The 19,994-nt window shown below is 40.9% G+C and overlaps 1 protein-coding gene across 6 annotated transcripts in view; it reads left to right on the plus strand.

Annotated features, from left to right (window-relative positions):
• SENP2 (SUMO specific peptidase 2) overlaps window positions 1-19,994 on the plus strand; it is a 47,711-nt gene that overhangs the window by 8,988 nt on the left and 18,729 nt on the right. For 3 of the 6 annotated variants that reach the window (XR_014789557.1, XM_084846874.1, XM_084846873.1), the window contains exons 4-16: window positions 649-685; window positions 1,604-1,685; window positions 2,966-3,122; window positions 4,756-4,859; window positions 5,709-5,791; window positions 8,081-8,126; window positions 8,918-8,978; window positions 11,233-11,397; window positions 11,742-11,873; window positions 12,644-12,847; window positions 12,952-13,031; window positions 14,114-14,198; window positions 19,647-19,742. Coding sequence is in view for 4 of the 6 variants with exons in the window: in XM_084846874.1 (XP_084703000.1) it covers window positions 649-685; window positions 1,604-1,685; window positions 2,966-3,122; window positions 4,756-4,859; window positions 5,709-5,791; window positions 8,081-8,126; window positions 8,918-8,978; window positions 11,233-11,397; window positions 11,742-11,873; window positions 12,644-12,847; window positions 12,952-13,031; window positions 14,114-14,198; window positions 19,647-19,742 (1,332 nt within the window). In the remaining 2 variants the exon portion in view is untranslated. Of the gene's footprint in view, window positions 1-609; window positions 686-1,603; window positions 1,686-2,965; window positions 3,123-4,755; window positions 4,860-5,708; window positions 5,792-8,080; window positions 8,127-8,917; window positions 8,979-11,232; window positions 11,398-11,741; window positions 11,874-12,643; window positions 12,848-12,951; window positions 13,032-14,113; window positions 14,199-18,625; window positions 18,823-19,646; window positions 19,743-19,994 lie in introns of all 6 variants that reach the window. The other 3 variants (XR_014789558.1, XM_084846875.1, XM_084846872.1) reach the window with 3 other exon arrangements.

The following is a 19,994-nucleotide window of genomic DNA, read 5'->3' on the forward strand; positions in this document are numbered from 1 at the left end:
AGTCCAATTAAAACGTCTTAAGACACAAAATGACAAAACCTCCCAAATTTTGCACTCCTTGAGTTCTTGAAAAGTTCTGGTGTGAGTGAATATAAATGTTGCTAATAAACTCCAAATATTGGAATTATTTTGCAGTAAACACCTGTTACTGTGCTTTAAAAAAATGGTACATCTACTCCGAGATCAGTATTTTGATATAGCTGGTTGTGAAAGTCAATAAAACTAATCCATCCTATCAGTAAAACACATAGGCTTAAGCAACTTATTGCAAGTTTAATAAAATAATCTCTCTATAATCATACCAACTCAATAAATAGAAAAGGTGCAGCCTTACTCACCTGAGCCTGATGGCTATGTATCCAAAATCACATTTGTGTAATGATTTGTACAGGCAGGCCGAAATGTTGTGCCCTGGTCATGGGTGACATAAAATGGCAGAATGGATTTGACAGAGAATGGCGTAGAATTGAGTGAGTAGAAGGCAGTAATTTATGTAGCCTGTTTGTTCTAATTCAGAATATTGCAACAGGAGAATTAGAGGAACAGTATGTTTTGTACATTTAACATGACTGGAATAAAACTTATGCAAACAAAAATGCTTTCTTCAATATTTTTTCAAATGCTTCTGGTACTTTGGCTGACAAGCAGATGGAACCTACCTCTGGGATGCAGAGATTTGATTTGGGTAAGTGATGCATACTATAACTCTATTCCAAATCTAGTGCTTCTACCAAACTATCTCATTTCGCTTAGCTGTATTGACACAACAGAGTAAAAATATTTGATCTTCCTCTCTTTTTTGTTCCTCTCAAATAGTGGTTATAACTTCATCTGTAGTGTTCATATTTTTCATTTCTTATGGAGTACTCGAGCCATTTTATACAACATAAAATGAACAACAAAAATACTGGGTCAGATTCAGAGGAAGTTAGTCATGCCTTGGTCCCAATGAAACCAGTGGGACTTAAATTAGTCATGACTAACTTGTTCCGTTGATTTCAATGGAAATAAAGTGTGACTAACTTCCTTTGGATTCAACTCACTAGTTTTAGATTGAGTCTGCACTAGTTTTTAAATATTTATATGAAAATATAAATACCCCGCCCTTCTAATGCATGCCTTAACACTGTGGGCCTAGCTTTCCCAGGTTGCTCTTCCATGCCCCAGTATGTTTCTGTTTTTTGTACATGTGTGGCTACCTGTAAGTAGATCTGCTGATGTAAAAAGGCTACAGAATGCTGCAGCTTTCCTTGCAAGCCAGTTGCTGTCAGGGACAACTCAAGCCTCTTGCTTCATATAGCAGACTTCAGCCATTCGTTGCCAGTTACATCTGCTTGCGAAGATGAGGGCTTATGGCATGCTGGAGTCCTCCTCCTTATGACTAGGCTTGCTTAGAAGCTCCTCCAGTATGCTTGCCCAGATTAGCAGGTGGGAACATTGGCCTGCAAATGCATCTACTTGAGTGAATAAATGCTTCTAGGAGCAAGCTTAGAGGAGTGTAATGTTCGCCTTTATCCACGGAATGAAGTCTGATAATCCTCTGGGATTAGCAAAACTATTATCTACAGAATTATTTGTGATTGATCCTACTGTCTTTCCATAGACAAGAAAACTAGTTGTGGTACCAGCTTGCATCCAGATGTAGAAGTGGTATCTGGCTGTCACAGAGTTATGACTTGTGTGAGGTAAAATCTTCTGCTTATACTTTCGTTTGCTACCTTAAAATTAGAAATCCCAAATGACTGTCATTAAAACCTTCCTAGGACATACCACAACCACTCCCTTTGTAGCTTTTTTTCAATCTACTTTTATATGAACTAATTATTATGTACTATTTGGGATTGTAGTGTTACAGAGATGTGTTGCATGATTTTTTTTTCATTCTCTACTGCAGCTTAGAAAAAAACAAACCTTAAAATCGCCATGTAAATAGTTATTTATGGGTTATGTGGACAGCGGTCATATACTTCATGCTGCATTTCTGTGTCCACTGCAGTCTTCTCTTGTAGTGTCAGAGGGCTGTTGATTTTCTTTAAAATAGTCAGGAGAGAGAAAAAGAGCCCATATACTGTGTAGCTCCCATAGCTCTGCTCAGTATTTAATTCTTAAGTTTGTAGAGGAGAATTGTGAGGACTGAGGATGGGATCCATTATGAGTTATAGATCCCAGGGGTGTTGTAAGAATCAAAGTGAGGTTTCAGGACCCAAGGAGAAGAAATTAATGCTTGCTTATTTATTTATTTATTTATTACATTTATATCCCACCATTTTTCCTCTTTAAGAAACCCAAGGCGGCATACATAATCCTCTCCATTTTATCCTCACAACAACAACTCTGTGAGGTAGGTTGGGCTGAGAGTCTGTGACTGGCCCAAAGTCACCCAATGAGTTTCCATGGCCAAGTGGGGACTAGAATCCGGATCTCCCGGCTCCCAGTTCAACACTCTAACCACTACACCACACTGGCCCTCAATATATTTATATTATACTTATTTGTGAAATATAAGTAGCTTATATTTTACAAATAAGCTACTCTAGACATTACTTGATGTGTGATACATATAACAAAAGTCCTGCCTTGCAAGGAGTTCTTTTCTAGGCAGCCAGATTAAATGAGTAAATGCAAGGAACTTGCCTGTAATTTTTACAGGGGTCAGCATGAACTTAAAAAAACTTTAGGCTTAGCATTATCCAAATTTTGAAGAATCAAAAGAATGGAAGTATGTGAGATCTGAGGGAAGTTGGAAGTGGTATGTAGTGAATAATGGTCTCTGATGTTGTCCCTTATGAATTTTGTATTGCTTGTATGGATTATTGTGCCTAAAGTGATTAAAGAAGATTACAATGTCTGCTTAACAATCCTCACATGTGTGCACTTTCCAGGGTAGTCTGAGGCTGCCAAATCAAGGGCTTTCAGGTTTTAGTGGTATGCTTAAATTATGTAACACTTTCTTTCCTCCTACCAGGCATGACTGTACTCCCAGAAAGAATAGCAAGAAAAGTCATAATTCCCTTCAAGAAGATATGCAACCACGGCGGCTTGCTACTCAAAGGCATTTGTTTGACAGTTCCACTCTAGATCCAGGAAGGTATCTAAAGAAGCCTCACTATACAGTGGAAGAGGCAAGTCCACTTACATGTAATGCTTGTTTTCTATGGTACCTTTATGAGTTGCCCTGTAGTAGAAAATGACTACAGAATATTTAAATAGTATGCTCGATTGAATGATGCTAGTTAATTTGTTTCAAGAAAACTCTGTCAGGAGTGACTAATCTTATTTAGGATTACAGCCTCTATGGATTATGTAACACACTCAGCATTAAAACTGGGAGAGGATCCTTGGTATGTGTTCCATATTATAATTTTGATTCAAATTGAGTTCTTGGTTAACTAGAGGTAACAGTTCCGTAAACAACTGGCAGCATTTCCCAGCCACAGACAGTAGGCATGCCTTGTCTTATAGCACTGTGGAGCATTACTGTGTGTATGTACTAGCCTTGCAGTTAGCCATTCGCTGCAGTGAAGTAGCAGTCTTCCTGTTTCTAGGTGATGATCCTTCAGTAGTATATTTTTCTTCTTGTTTTGGTGGGGTTCCTCCAAACCAAGTGTGTAGTATTGCTGATTTCCTTTCTCAGTTTTGGTACTTTTCTCCATTTTATGGTTTCTTTGAGGTCTTATTTCCTGTAGCATTTCAGTGGTGATGATGCACAAACAAATATTTTTGCTCTTATGCTTTCCCTTACCCTGCCTCAGCCCTCCCAATTAGATTCTCACTACATGTCCAAGCCACAGTAAGCTGAAATTTCTTCCCATTTTAAAGGTATTTCGAGAGCAGTCCTGTAGTCCCTGGGACCTTCCCCCACACTTCGGAGTCCTCCCTTTGAGGTCTTGCCTCCTTGCAACCACTGCAGGAAGAACTATGACAGTTGCTTCCTGAGGTCACAAAAGTGGCCTTGGAGGACTTTGGAGGGTGGGAAGGGGAGAAGAAATCCTGTGGGTAGGAAGGGGAGAAGACCGCCAGGATACAATGTTTTCTATGGCCTGTCCAGCCCCAGCCCTGCCCCTGGCAATGCAGCTACTCTAGACAGGTTCAGAGGCTTATCAGTAATTGGATAATGCACGATCATCTACCTTCTGCCAACCCCTAATACATACATACATACACACACACACACACACACACACACACACTCACTCTCTCTCTCTCTGTGATACATTAACTGTCCATTTCTACTCCTTCATCATACTCCTTTTCTACTATGTTCTTTCTCACCTTGTCTACTGTATTTTCACATCTTCCATTGTGTTTTGGCTACTGATTTCTATTATGTTATCTAAAACAACTAGAAACCTCAGTTTGGGCCAGTTGAGAGATCATAATTTGCGGGCTAGCTCCAGTATCCAATGGTCCCTTTCCCTGTTATAGGATGGTAATACATGAACTGGGACAAATCAGTTGCAGACTGATCTATGTGTGTTTACTCAGAAGTACAACATACTAGTTTTTAGTGGAATTTACCCCCACATAAACGTGAATAAGATTGCAGTCCGAAGCCCTCTACAATTCAATTTCTTATCTGTAGATTGGAAACAGTAGCACTCCCCTGTCTTAGAGGGTGTTTCTAAGGCTGCTCAGAAACTTGCATATTACTAAGAGATACCACAGGAGTAAATTTTGAATGGTATGAATTCCACTATTAACAATAGTGGAATTCAATGAAGATAAACAACTTCATTCTTTTTTCTTTCCCCCTAGGGAGTTCAGAGAGTGGAACGAGAGAAGTACAAACAGCTGCTGGAGCAAGAAAAAGAGAAAAGTCCTAAAAATCACTCCTCTCCTACAATAGCAAAGCACTTGAAGTAAGTTCCTATAAAGAACTTTTAAAGAAAGGCCTGGAATGAAGTAGCCAAGCACTTACTTTTGAACAGGTCTCCTGCATTTCTTTTTGAAAGATAAACTGGCATTTAGCAGGACAAAACAGGCTAAGATAAATTCAGCTTGATGGTACTGTGAATTAGAAATGTTATCTTAACCATAGTTCTGGGTGCATGAATTAAATGCTTACAAACAAGCCAGGATTAGAAGTAAGCTTTAAACCAGGTTTTAAGTTGACTTATGAATCCTGCCTTGTTTGCAAGCACTTCGCCATAGTTTCTGATTCTACATCTTCATCAGAAGCCATGTTTGCGCAGAATCCTGGCTTGTCAGCTTGTTCATGCAAAGGGAGGAGCAAAGCCAGGTTCATGCCACTTGTGCATTTTTGGCTTAGAGATGCATGTCAACAGGGTCAATGTCATTAATGTCAAAGAACTAATACATGTTTTCGTTAGTGTACAACTTCTTTTGCTTAAGAGTTGTGCAGAGCTTTTGAGCCTCTACAAGAAGGAAACTACAGGCTGGAGTTTCTCACCACCACCAGCTGTAGCTGCCCCAGCCTCTTCCCACTTAGGACATTGGTATATTTTTTTTTTAAAAACCCTTTGTCTAGCTAGTCTGTGTTTATCCTTCCTTCAGATCATTTTGGGTTTATATAGCTGTATTAATGGGTTCCTTTTTCCAGTATCAAAGGTCTTCACGTTCAGTATTAAATGTACAGTATCAGTTCAATGCCATATGTTGCTGTGTAGCTGGAACTTGGGAATTGTGTTTTCCATAGCTGAAAATTGAGCTTTATCCATGGTTTGTTCTTTTGAATGTGCTGAACCAAGTGTCCAAGGTTATGCCCATGGATTTTTAAAGGCTGGTCACTATCTGGAAATAGATGTCCCTTCATTTGAGACACCAAGAAATGGTAAGTAGTAGTAATGCTTGCTTCATATTTGAATAAATTTACATAGCAGTGAGATGAGTAGTGATCTCTAAGGTCTTTTTTCACATCTTAAGGAAAATAGGGACTGGTGCATGCATCTCCACCATGAACACCATAATGCATGGAAGGGAGATTCATGACTGGAACCATGTATTTACCACATGTTTAAAGAAACTTTCCCAGTCTTGGCTCATAAGTGTATGTCTACATGTTTTCAGCAGCACATCTCTCCTTTTAGCATGATAGTCACCATGGAGATCTGAAGTGATTCTAAAAGGAAGAAGCTATATTAAACTATAATTAAAAAGTTGTATTGCCAGTACACTGAGCCTCACAGAATTATATGATGAAAACCCATTGTAAGGTAAATGGGTAGTAAATCTTTGCATTTGTGCATTATACCAATCATCAGCATTTCACACTTGCTGAGGAAAATTTTGAAAACCTGGTTTCCTGGTTAGCAAAATAAATTAATTCTGGTCAAATTAAATGCTGAAGTACAAAGTTCAACTGTTAAAGGTCTTTGAACTTGAGGTGTCAAGTTGACTGTGTTTTATTGTCTTACTTAAATTCTTCCATTTTGATCTTCATTTATTAGGAGTATATCCTGATATATATCCATAATTTATCCAGAGTAAAATTAATTTATTTAATGAGGATTTTGGTTTTGCCATGGTTAATTAAAGTTGTGTCACTTGCATTTGTTATCTTGTAACACTGGCCTCCAGTTACTACCCCTTCAACCTGCTTACTGTTGTATTTCCTTCCTTATGTTGCAGAATAATTTGGAAGCCTGAGAAAAATAACCATTTACTGAGACATTCATTCAGGGGATGGTTAATGCATGGCCCTCCAGATGATGTTGGACTGCAGCCTCCATTATCCTTCACCATTGGCTGTGCTGGCTAGGCCTGATGGGAGTTGTAGTCCAACATAATCTGGAGGGCCAAATGTTCCCCACCTCTGCCTTAGTTGGTGTACTCCAGTATGTTAAACTAATCTAGCTAGCTAGATTAATCACCCAACCCAAATAATCTCAATACCTCAATTAATGACATATGCAGATATATGCAGAAAAGACATCTGTACCTATTCAGATGTCTTTTCTGCATATATAATTGACTACACATCATTCTTTGATATTTTAACTGCATTTATAATGTTATCAAGAAATGTGACGTTGATTAGCTTTCTCCTTTGAAGCTAACTACGCATTCCCATAGGAAAAGTAAGATGAGATATGTTTGAGGATCTGGTTAAGGAAGATTTGAATAAATTCATGGAATATAATCTGAAAGTAATGTTAATAAGATCTTGATAAATGAGAACTTGATTATCTGGTGGACAGGATCTCATTTAAATGAATATTCTATTAAATTTTAATCTCAACAATATGGATCTCTCTGTCCCATCAGCCAGGACAGCTAGGCTGGTGAGGACGAGGGAGAGGGCCCACTCTGTGGAACTCCCTCCCTAGGGAACTCCGCCATGCCCCCTCTTTAATGAGCTTCCGCCATGCATTAAAAACATGGTTGTGCAGGCAGGCATTTGGGGTGGGCTAGGGTAATTTTAGAAATGTGATGTTTTTAATGTTGAATTTTATTGTGTAAACTGTTTTTATTGTTGTACATCGCCCAGAGTGGCTGGGTGACTGGCCAGATGGGCAATTAATAAATTTAATAAATAAATACATTAAATTTCTGGCTGGTATTTTGAAACTGGGAAAATTTAATTCAACGGTCTAATTTGAACAAACAAACAAAACCAGCCAGAGCAGTCACTGATATACTCTGTAGCCTGGTTGTAATGGAAATCTTTAATATTAAAGCATATGTTTAAGTTCATATACTTTATTCTTTCCTCTTGTAAATCTGTACACATTTGGAATTTTTGTTGTCTTGGTATATAACTGGCCAACCATACATATTGACGTGATTTGCGCGATCACCATGGCTTAAACAAGCCATGGTGGCTTGTTGAAGCCATGATGATCATGTGACCAGGCCATTGTGTAACTCATCCCCCTCACCTTTTATTGCTTTTAAATAACCTATTTAAAAGTTAAGATTGCTTCCTATCCTATGGCTTATTGGATTGCAGTAGTAATCGGATATTTAAAATAAGAAGCCCTGTTTTCTGAACAAATTACTAAGCGGTGAAAGAATTTACATGTAAAATTGGTATGGCAGCCAACATTTTTTAAGATGTCACTCGCTATTGTGTTAAGGCAATTGAGTAAGTTAACTGTGTTAATTTCCTGCTTTTTTTAAGGTGTCAGAAACTTTGGTCCTCTGTGCTCTGGCAGAGATGTAAACAGGTAGGTGAAAAGCGTGGTGTGGCTTACTTGTAGTTTGGGGCCTTTGGGTAGATTGATTGAGCATTGATACTAGAGCACAAGAATTTTAGTGCCGTGTGTGTGTCAGGTTTTGCTTTTACATGTTTCTCAGAAAGGGTGCCTAATGGCATCAAGTCCCATCAGGGGGAATACCACAGTATTGCTACCCAGAAGCCACAAAACAGTATGTGAGCTGTTGCAAGCAATTGCTCTATATATCTTTTATTTCTTTTCCTCTCTCTGCCATTTTAGGCCAGAGGAGGAAAAGGGTGCTGACTGGGGGGGTAAACCAAGATTGGAAGTGGGCAGTGATACTGCTTGCCTCTTCCTAGACTTCTAAAGCTACTGAATCATAGTATCTGCTGTTACTGTTTTGTAGTAGATGAAAAGGTTGGTTAGTGAATACTTTGGTGTTTCTGTATTTTTCATTCAGTCTTTCACTTCAGTTCTTGTGTTCTGGATCTCTTTCCGTCAAGTATGCGCATACCTACCATACTTAGGGGATTTAACAGTGTAACTTTGTGTGTGGGTGAATGAGCCATTGAGCTTGGTATTCTGTATATTATCTGGTAGTTTGCCTTTGCTTTCATTTTTTCCCTTCCCCCACAAGCATTGTTGCTACTGCTGTTAATAGGAATGTGAGACGATTGACTTTAGCAGGAATAAAATACCAGTGAGATTTCTTCCTGAAAGGAAAAGTGCTCCCTGCTTTGCCTTGGCAACATCCTCGCCCCCTTCTCACCATGAATTATGTTTATCTTTGCTTTTCTTAGGTCAGTGACAGTAGCAGAAAGATCTTCAGAACCCCAAAAGCTAGTAGTACAGAAAAAAGAGGTGAGTCTGTATAGAAAAGTGTGTGCTCTGGCAGTAAAGCTTTTATCCTTCCTAAATAACTATTTTGCATGTGATTGTGATTAATATTTTATTTAGGACCCACTTTTCAGCTAAAACTGGCTCCTAAAGCACCTTACAACAATAAAATGCATCACAGAAAGACTGTATAAAATGCTAGGGGTACATCAGAGTGGGGACCATGGAGAGAGGAGGGGGGATGCTTGCAAGTCAGAAATCTCACTTTGGGCTATTTTGTTTCATGAATTTTGTGGTGCTCTTGTTACAGCTTGTTTTGCTAGCTTTATTGCTACTCATGTATTGTTAAATTACAGTCAAGAGGCGGGCACTATCAGTGGCTGGTTGTAGTGCTAGTGGCTTGTCTTTGATGTCCTCATCCTCACCCTCCAACCAGGGCTAGCTCCAGGTTTGGCAAAGTGCCATATGGTGGGCCCTGATGAGCTTATCTGGTGGTGACTTTCCCACAATACTCCACAGTGATCCTGTGGCAAGGGCATTCTGAGAATTAAAATGGTGCCTACCAGATCCAGCCACCAGGGCTGATCAGATTGCTTGGCTGTGGGGGCAGAATCAAGGGTGACCCAGGGCAGGAGTCAGCCGTGGAGCTTGCCCTGGTGCTGCCCATGTGCTAATGTTTGTCCTGCCTGTGACTATTTGTAGGTGCTTACTGCTGGGCTGTAGGGTATCCCTGTCTCAAAACAGCTGCTTCACACCCAGAAGTACAATCCAATGAATGCACACTGGGCATTGCAGATTACCTTCCTTGGGAAAGGATCTGGCAGTTGTTACTCGACTGTTTTACTAGATGTGCTAGGGTGCTAAGCCCAGTTTCGTGGGTGTGGAACTGAAATCATGCTGTAATGAAGAGAGACAACTTAAATGGAATTAAGCTTGGCCTTCAGGAATACTGTTTTGCATAGCAGCAGTCATTCTGTGCATCGCAGGATTGTACTTCCAGTGCAACCATTATATTGCCTTGTTCTGAAGGTTTGAGGGTATCTGGGTGGGAGTGACAGGGAGAGAATTTCATTGATCCCACCAACCTGAGGCCATTATTCCATTCCTCCTCCCTATCATACTGTTTTTGTATTTAAGAAAAGTAATTAACCTAGCTTGGATAGTACTATCTCAAAAAAGCAAGTACCAATCAGTCACTTTACAAAAATTGGTTCCATCTGAGAATGGCAACTAACAGCAAACTAGATGGGTATTGTGTCCATACTGGTCTTGTCACACTCTGTTTTGCCAGCCTTGTAAGCTTCCCAGTGGCTTCAGTCACTGATTTCGCCCTACAGAAAGAGTGACCAGCCGAAATAATTTTTAAAGCTGCTTTAAGTAGAAGCTGATGCCTTGCTTACTTCCAAAATAGAAATAGACAAGTGGGGCCACACATCAAAATATTGCACTAAATCTCCTGACCCAACCAGGAATGTTCCAGCCAATTTGGAACAGAAGCCCTATAGAACTATTCAGAGCTTGTGCGGGGTGGGGGGAGGCTTGGAGGATAAAGGACAGTAAACAGGGAAAGACTCTAACTCAATGGTAGAGCATATGCTTTGTATGCAGAAGGTACCAAGTTCAATCCATGGCATTCTCCAGTGTAAAGGATTTCAAGTAGAAAGTGATGTGGGAAACCCCAGATTGTCATTGCTCAAATAGTCTGACCTGGTATAAAGCAGCTTCCTATGTTCCACCTTCCTGAAATCATCCCCTCCTGTGCTATATAGTGCTAAAGGGCCCTAGTTTGGAACTTGTTGCCGGCCCCAAAGCAGAGCATTTTATTGCTATGTATCAGGCAGCAGGAGGGGTTTTGAGAGCGGGAAGGAGGGAGAAAATGTCCTAAACCTTTTTTTGGTCCCTCCTGAAACCTCCTCATATAATGTATAAAGAGGGTTTGTAAACAAAAATCTCATATGCCCCTCCCACAACCTATGCCCTGCTTCAAAATACTATAAGAACCAGGTCTGTTTTCTCCCCCCCATTTTTTTCTTTGTTTACAAGCTAATATTTCTACATATCATGAGTTACACTGAGTATTCAGAAGCTACCACCTGGACTGTGGGTGACCCTGTTTTGCTGCCAGATTGTTAGGCAAAGAATCACCTAGTTTGGTATTAGAAGGAATCATAATGATGGTACTGGGATCCCCCAACTCTGGAGTATCTTGAATGTTCCTTTCCTATGAACAAGATTTTCACAGACTTTTATTTCATAATGGTACATTTTCTTTTAACAGAGTGTAAAACAGTGCTTGGCAAATGACCTATCGGAGGAAGTGTCACTTAGGTTAAGCCTGAGTCAGGAAGGGTCTTCATTCAGAAGGTGCTCTCTAGCTGAGAGAGAAGAACAGAAATGTCTGAGCTTGGACAAGGCTTCAGAGTGTTTTCCTGACCTTACAGAGGTACTGTTTTTGTGGTAGGGTTGCTTGGGATAGGCTCCAAAACTGATGTACTGTTTGGTCAAAAAGAATGCCACCAGTGCCTTATGTCCTCAGTACTTTATTAATGGGGAATACCTTATTTTTTAAAATCGGCTTTTCAGGTTAAATTGTAACCAAACTGCCACATTCAGTATGCAGCATATCACATGCAAGAGGTTTAGGTTTGTCTTATAATCTGAATATTTTGAACAACGTAGAGATGTTGTGACTTTGCACACACACATCCCCCCTGAACATATGGAAGTTCAGTTCCGTCTAGTACTCACTGCTTATGAAACTCATAGTATGAAACTTTCTCCATCTAGGACATGGAGAGAGAGATAGCAAATGTGCTGAGCTGTGGCCAAGATGATGAAATTTTGACTAAGGCCTTCAAGCTGAACATTACACGTGGAGACATTCACACTCTAAGAAACCAGCAGTGGCTCAATGATGTGGTGAGATAGAAGTTGTCAGTAGTAAAACTTTGTTAGCTTTTTATTATGGAAATAGCTGTTAGGGCCTATAGGCTGGTCTTGAATTGTTTGGGCGCAAAACCTCTTACTTGTTTATACCGGGGATGCAGAACCAGATTTGGGTAGGGGGCTAGATGACCCCCCCACCCAGCCCTCTGCTGGCTGTATGATGTCAGGTGGGTGTGGCCATGCCCACCTGACATCATTTGATCCCTAGCTCAACCACTGGGTGGATCTTCCATCCAGTGCTAGGGCCAGGAACCAGGCTTCACTGCGTGCAGGCTTTCCCCTTTAGAAGCTGAGCTGGACTATTTATTTAATTAATAATTTATTTATATCCCATATTTAAAAGTATCTCTTAAGTGGACTAGCCCCTGTCACTTCTCTGGAGAGGCAGAGGGGACTCAGATGGCTTCTGGTGACCTGCCTCTTTTCCCCAGTGGGGGAAGGATTGTGGGGCACACAAAGGAGAAGCGGCTGGAAACTGGAAGTGACTTGGGTCCTTGCAATTCATGGGTAATTAATTTGTTATGTCCCAACAGGGCTAATGACAAAGCACTGTATCTCTGAAGAGGCAGGTGGGTTTAGTAGTTTTCTACATGGGGCGAAGGTCATAGCAGCTCTTGAGACTTGCTGTAAATTCTACAATCCAGCAATTTAGCCAATTAATGTTGTGACATTTCTCTTACCCTTACCAGATAGGCATTTAATCTGTATTCTTTTTCCCTTTTGATTTCTTCTGCTATTTATAGGTTATTAACTTCTATATGAATCTTCTGGTGGAGAGAAATAAAAGGCCAGGATTTCCAGGTCTTTATGCTTTCAGTACTTTCTTCTTTCCCAAGCTAAACTCTGCAGGCTATAAATCAGTAAGAAGATGGACCAAAGAAGTGGATTTATTCCAACATGATATGATCTTGGTGCCTATTCATATCAGGGTACATTGGGCATTAGTGGTGAGTACATGTTGTTGTCCCCAATATTTTTTTTTAGAAGGGGAAAGGGATGTAATATGTGATGGGCTGTGAGTGACCAATTAACATATTTCTTTTGATGATAGGTTATAGACATGAGGAGAGAGACCATCAAATATTATGACTCAATGGGACAAAATGGCCTCAGGATCTGCATAAGATTGCTGTAAGTAGGTGTTTACTGATGGCAATTTATATGAGAAGTATATATATAGATTTTCCTCTTCCTACGATATTTTCTAGTAGGTGGATTCTAATTTCTGTATAAAACTTGTAATTACAGCTTCAGAGCTGTCTTTGGTTGCCAGCAAATGGCCAAACAAAAGCCAGCTCTTGAAGTGATTATTAGTATAACTTTAAATTATAACATCTTGGATATGGTTGTAATTGTTGGTACATATGTGACTTCTTTACACATTAATATAAAACACTGTGAAACTGGATACACTACTTTTTTAACATTTTACTTTAAAACATTCAGTTTAAATTAATCATCAAGTGAAAGCATGGACTTTATTATTGGCCTGGCTTGCATGTAAACTTTATTTAAACCATGTTTTGTTGCTGTTCCCAGGGTGTTTGGCAGACGATCAAACAAACCACAGTTTGTTTTCAAAGTCTCTGGTTTGTTTCCCTCCTCCTTTGCCCACCCCTCCCTGTATCCCAACTACCTTTGCAGCACTGCAGTACTGACACGTAAAGAGGTTGGGTTTTTTGACCGCTCTTGCCTGCTACCTCTGTTGCCTGGCAAAACAATTCATGCACAGCCCACGATTCTGGGTTTGCACGTAACAACCACCGATGGTTTAAACCCACAGTTCACAACTCAGCAACAAACCATGGGTTCTATTCATGTGTTGTTCATGGTTAATAACCCAGTTGAACCATGGTTCCAGGTTCCCATGTAATGACACAATTCAACAAATCATGGTAAATTAACCATGTTTTATTATATGCGAACCAGGTCAGTGTGTCTCTAGGCACATGCTAAAATAATTGAATGGAAGCTCTGCCAGTAATGGCTTGGATGTGTGAAATGGCTATTCTCACAATTGTGTGAAGCAGCCCTCAAACCATTTTGGGTGTATAAATCAAACCATTGTTCTGCCATGAAGATTGAATGGTATTTTTCTCCATCTGCTGGGTATCATAAATATGTTTGGCATACAAAGTTCTGCTAACTCTGCAGTGATAAACTCTGCACTTAGGAAAATATTGACCAATGTATTGTATGGTTTTATTAAACAGGAAATATCTGCAGGAGGAAAGCAAATCCAAGAGAAACCTGGACATTAATGCTTCATCATGGACACTTTACAGTGTGAAACCACATGTGTGTGTGACCAGCTTCTGAGTTTTACAGCTTCACTGTGCATCTCAGCACATTTTTCATAAAGTGGCAGTTTGGAAATAACAATCCTGGCTTAATAAGCTATGGTTTATTAATCTAGGAACAAGTGATGGTCCTCATCCATCCCATTCTCTCTCACCCACTGACTTCAGTGCTTCATTGTGTTTTCTTTAAATCACTGTTTCCTGTTGCATCTGACAAGGGAACCATGTTACAAACTATCATTGAAGGACCAAAGTTGGTGAATAAGGGTAGTTGCTGGGCAAGATGGATTGTGCCAGCCTGGCTTAATAAACCATAGTTTATTAAACCAGGATTGTTATGTCTGAATGGGCCCAAAGTGTAAACTTTCAAAGCATTGAACAATGCTTAAATAGACATTCCAAGCAGTGTCATATTATAATATTTTCAGCATAAACGTATGTTACTTTTATTTAAAGTAATGTTAACTATCTTGAAGTAAATCAATATTCCTTGGAATGTCTATCTTCTGGAGTTTTCTTTACCTTGACCTAAGTACTATAGCCCAAGACTTCTATAAAGCAAACATGTTAATATAGGAGAGGAATGGGAAATGTAGTAATCATTTCCAACCCCTTTGTTGGGTTGGTGGTCAGTTATAGACTGGCCTTGTTGGAGGCTCCTTACATTTCGAAAACAACAAGGAGTCTTGTGGCACCTTTAACTCTGTTGTTGTTGTTGTTCAGTCGTTCAGTCGTGTCCGACTCTTCGTGACCCCATGGACCATAGCACGCCAGGCATTCCTGTCCTGCGCTGTCTCCCGGAGCGTGCTCAAGTTCATATTCATTGCATCGGTGATGCTATCTAGCCATCTCATCCTCTGCCGTCCCCTTCTCCTTTTGCCTTCAGTCTTTCCCAGCATCAGGGTCTTTTCCAGAGAGTTTTCTCTTCGCATTAGGTGGCCAAAATATTTGAGCTTCAGCTTCAGTATCTGTCCTTCCAATGAGCACTCAGGGTTGATTTCCTTTAGGATGGACTGATTTGACCTCCTTGCAGTCCAGGGGACTCGTAAGAGTCTTCTCCAGCACCACAGTTCGAAAGCATCAATTCTTCGGCGCTCAGCCTTCCTTATAGTCCAGGTCTCACAGCCATACATTACTACTGGGAAAACCATAGCTTTGATTAGATGGACCTTTGTCGGCAAATTGATGTCTCTGCTTCTTACTATGCTGTCTAGGTTGGCCATAGCTTTCCTCCCAAGGAGCAAGCGTCTTTTAATTTCATGGCTACAGTCACCGTCTGCGGTGATCTTGGAGCCCAAGAAAGTAAAATCTGTCACTGCTTCCATTTCTTCCCCTTCTATATGCCAGGAAGTGATAGGGCCAGATGCCACGATCTTAGTTTTTTTAATGTTGAGTTTCAAACCAGCTTTTGCACTCTCCTCTTTCACCCTCAACAAGAGGCTCTTGAGATCCTCTTCGCTTTCTGCCATTAGGGTGGTATCGTCTGCATATCGGAGGTTGTTGATAATTCTCCCAGCAATCTTAATTCCGACCTCTGATTCATCCAACCCGGCATTTCTCATGATGTACTCTGCATATAAGTTAAATAAGCAGGGTGACAATATGCAGCCTTGTCGTACTCCTTTCCCAATTTTGAACCACTCGGTTGTTCCATGTCCGGTTCTTACTGTTGCTTCTTGACCCTCGTACAGGTTTCTCAGGAGACAGGTAAGGTGGTCTGGTACTCTCATCACTTTAAGAATTTGCCACAGTTTGTTGTGATCCACACAATCAAAGGCTTTAGCATAGTCAATGAAGCAGAAATAGACGTTTTTCTGGAATTCTCTCGCTTTTTCCATGATGCAGCGAATGTTGGAGATTTGATCTCTAGTTCCTCTGCCTCTTCGAAACCCAGCTTGTACTTCCGGTAGTTCTCGGTTCGCATACTGCTGAAGCCTAGCTTGTAGGATTTTGAGCATCACCTTGCTGGCATGTGAAATGAGCGCAATTGTACGGTAGTTTGAACACTCTTTGGCGTTGCCCTTCTTTGGAATTGGAATGTAAACTGACCTTTTCCAGTCTTGCGGCCATTGTTGAGTGTTCCAAATTTGTTGGCATATTGAATGCAGCACTTTAACAGCATCATCTTTTAGGATTTTAAATAGCTCAGCTGGAATACTGTCATCTCCGCTAGCTTTGTTGTTACTAATGCTTCCTAAGGCCCACTTGACTTCACTCTCTAGGATATCCGGCTCAAGTTCAGTGACCGCACTATCATGGCTATCAGGGACATTCAGATCTTTCCTGTATAGTTCTTCTGTGTATTCTTTCCACCTCTTCTTAATCTCATCTGCTTCTGTTAGGTCCCTGCCTTCTTTGTCCTTTATCATGCCCGTCTTTGCACAAAACGTTCCCTTGAGATCTCCGATTTTCTTGAAGAGATCTCTAGTCTTTCCCATTCTATTGTTTTCCTCGATTTCTTTGCATTGTTCATTTAAGAAGGCCTTCTTGTCTCTCCTTGCTATTCTCTGGAACTCTGCATTCAGTTGGATATATCTTCCCCTTTCTCCCTTGCTTTTCGCTTCCCTTCTTTCCTCAGCTACTTGTAAAGCCTCCTCAGACAGCCACTTTGCTTTCTTGCATTTCTTTTTCTTTGGGATGGATTGAGTTGCTGCCTCCTGAACAATGTTACTTACCTCCGTCCATAGTTCCTCAGGCACTCTGTCTATCAGGTCTAATCCCTGAAATCTATTCCTCACCTCCACTGTATATTCATGAGGGATATGATTTAGGTCATACCTGAATGGTTTAGTGGTTTTCCCTACGTTCTTCAATTTAAGCCGAAATTTTGCAAGAAGCAGCTCATGATCTGAGCCACAGTCAGCTCCAGATCTTGTTTTTACTGACTGTATAGAGCTTCTCCATCTTTGACTGCAAAGGACATAATCAATCTGATTTCGATATTGTCCATCTGGTGGTGTCCATGTGTAGAGTCGCCTCTTGTGCTGTTGGAAAAGAGTGTTTGCTATGATCAGCGTGTTCTCTTGGCAAAACTCTATTAGCCTTTGTCCTGCTTCATTTTGTACCCCAAGGCCATGCTTGCCTGTTATCCCAGTGATTTCTTGACTTCCTACTTTAGCATTCCAATCCCCTATGATGAAGAGGACATCTTTTTTGGGTGTTAGTTCTAGAAGGTGTTGTAGGTCTTCATAGAACCGATCAACCTCAGCTTCTTCGGCATCAGTGGTTGGGGCATAGGCTTGAATTACTGTGATGTTGAATGGTTTGCCTTGGATTCGTACTGAGATCATTCTATCATTTTTAAGATTGTACCCCGGTACTGCTTTTCCCACCCTTTTGTTGACTATGAGTGCTACTCCATTTCTTCTAAGGAATTCTTGCCCACAATAGTAGATATGATGGTTACCTGAATTAAATTCACCCATGCCTGTCCATTTTAGTTCGCTGATTCCCAAGATGTCGATGTTCAATCTTGCCATCTCATGTTTGACCACCTCCAGCTTACCTTGATTCATTGATCTGACATTCCAGGTTCCTAAACAATATTGTTCTTTACAGCATCGGATTTTCTTTTCACCACCAGACACATCCACAGCTGAGTGTCCTTTCGGCTTTGGCCCAGCCGCTTCACTCTTTCTGGCGCTACTTGGAAATACCCTCTGCTCTTCCCCAGTAGTATATTGGACACCTTCCGACCTGAGGGGCTCATCTTCCGGCGTCATCTCTTTTAGCCTTGTGATACGTTCCATGGGGTTTTCTTGGCAAGAATACTGGAGTGGGTTGCCATTTCCTTTTCCAGTGGACCACATTTTGTCAGAACTCTCTGCCATGACCTGTCAGTCTTGGGTGGCCCTGCACGGCATAGCTTATGGCTTCACTGAGTTACGCAAGCCCCTTCGCCACAACAAGGCAGTGATCCATGAAGGGTGGATCTACCTCTAACTAAAGGTAGAGTTAGACCTTTAACTCTAAGGACTAGCAAATGTATTACATCATAGGTTTTCATGGACACTGTTCACTTCATCATATGCATGAAGTGTTAACCTCAACATGAAATTGGTGAACTACAATTCATCAAGAGATTCAACTCTATATTGTGTGGTTTGCACGAGGACAGAGGTTTTTTTTACTCACAGTACATATGCTAATCTGCTTACCATTGCAATGATGCCTGCGATAGGACCCAACAATGTTTTGTGAATGACAACTGTTAAGGTAATTATCAGTCTGTACTTCATAGAATCATAGAATAGTAGGGTTGGAAGGGGCCTATATGACCATCAAGTCCAACCCCCTGCTCAGTGCAGGAATTTAGTCAAAGCATCCCTGACAGATGGCTGTCCAGCTTCATCTTGAATGCCTCCAGTCTGGGAGAGCCCACTACCTCCCTAGGTAATTGGTTCCATTGTTGTATTGCTCTAACAGGAAGTTTTTCCTGATGTTCAGCCGGAATCTGGTTTCCTGTAACTTGAGCCCATTATTCCGTGTCCTGCACTCTGGGATGATCAAGAAGAGATCCTGGCCTTCCTCTCTGTGACAACCTTTCAAGTACTTGAAGAGTGCTATCATATCTCCCCTCAGTCTTCTCAAGACTAAACATGCCTTTGTTTCTGTCTTCCAAGGTATTAGCTATCGTGTCCAGTTTTGTGTCATCTGCAGATTTGATCAGCATTTCCTGCACCTCCTCCTCCAAGTCATTAATAAAAATGTTGGAGAACACTGGGCCCAGGACTGAGCCCTGCAGTACCCTGCTCGTTACCCTGCAGTTTTGAGAAGAACCCATTGATAAGCACTCTTTGAGTCCGATTCTGTAGCCAACTGTGGATCCACCCGATAGTTGTTTCATCTAGCCCACTTTTAGCTAGTTTGCGAATCAGGGTATCATGGGGCACTTTGTTGAAAGCTTTGCTGAAGTCGAGATATATTATGTCCACAGCATTCCCACAGTCCACAAGGGAGGTTACCTGATCAATAAATGAGATCAGATTAGCCTGGCAGGATTTGTTTTTGACAAATCCATGTTGGCTTAGAGTAATCACTACATTGTTTTCAAGGTGCTTACATATTGATCGCTTTATAATCTGCTCCAGAATTTTCCTAGGGATCAATGTCAGTCTGGTCTGTAGTTCCCAGGTACTTCTTGCATTTCAGTTCCCCGTGACCATGCAGTTTACATGCTCCCCTCAAACCCCCAGCATGTGCATATAAATCTACTAATTTGAGGTTAACACTTCATGCATATGATGAAGTGGACAGATTGATAGAATAAAGTTGTTAGTCTTTACTCTTTAAGGTGCCATAAGACTATTGTTTTTGCTGCAACAGACTAACATGGTTAACCCTCTGGAAATCCTTAAATTTCAGTAACCTGCAGTTTCAAATAAAGTAAAAAGGAACTAATGGATATTTCTTTGCATCTTTGTTCCCTCCCTCCTCTCACTCTTAGGAAATTCCACAACAGTTGAATGGCAGTGACTGTGGTATGTTTACTTGTAAATATGCAGACTTTATCTCCAGGGATAAACCCATTGAATTTACACAGGTGAGTTGACACTTCAGGAAGGCCCCTTCCTTTCCTCCTCTGTCTACCTTGAGACAGGGTTTTGTTCATGGCTAGCACTGTAGTAGGCCTTCTCTGGGACCTAAGTCTCCCATACTTTCATGGGGAAGTGGATGCTTACCTTATGGTGTCCATTCCCACGTGCATGCATCTGGGACTTGTTTTCCTTTGCTAGGAAATGTTTCCAAAATTCTTGCTCATGACACACAAACTGATAATGAAATTATTGCAAAG

This window comes from Heloderma suspectum, chromosome 3 (assembly GCF_057233095.1).
Source record: "Heloderma suspectum isolate Gila_16-S chromosome 3, 16-S_ref, whole genome shotgun sequence".
Classification (NCBI taxonomy): domain Eukaryota; kingdom Metazoa; phylum Chordata; class Lepidosauria; order Squamata; family Helodermatidae; genus Heloderma; species Heloderma suspectum.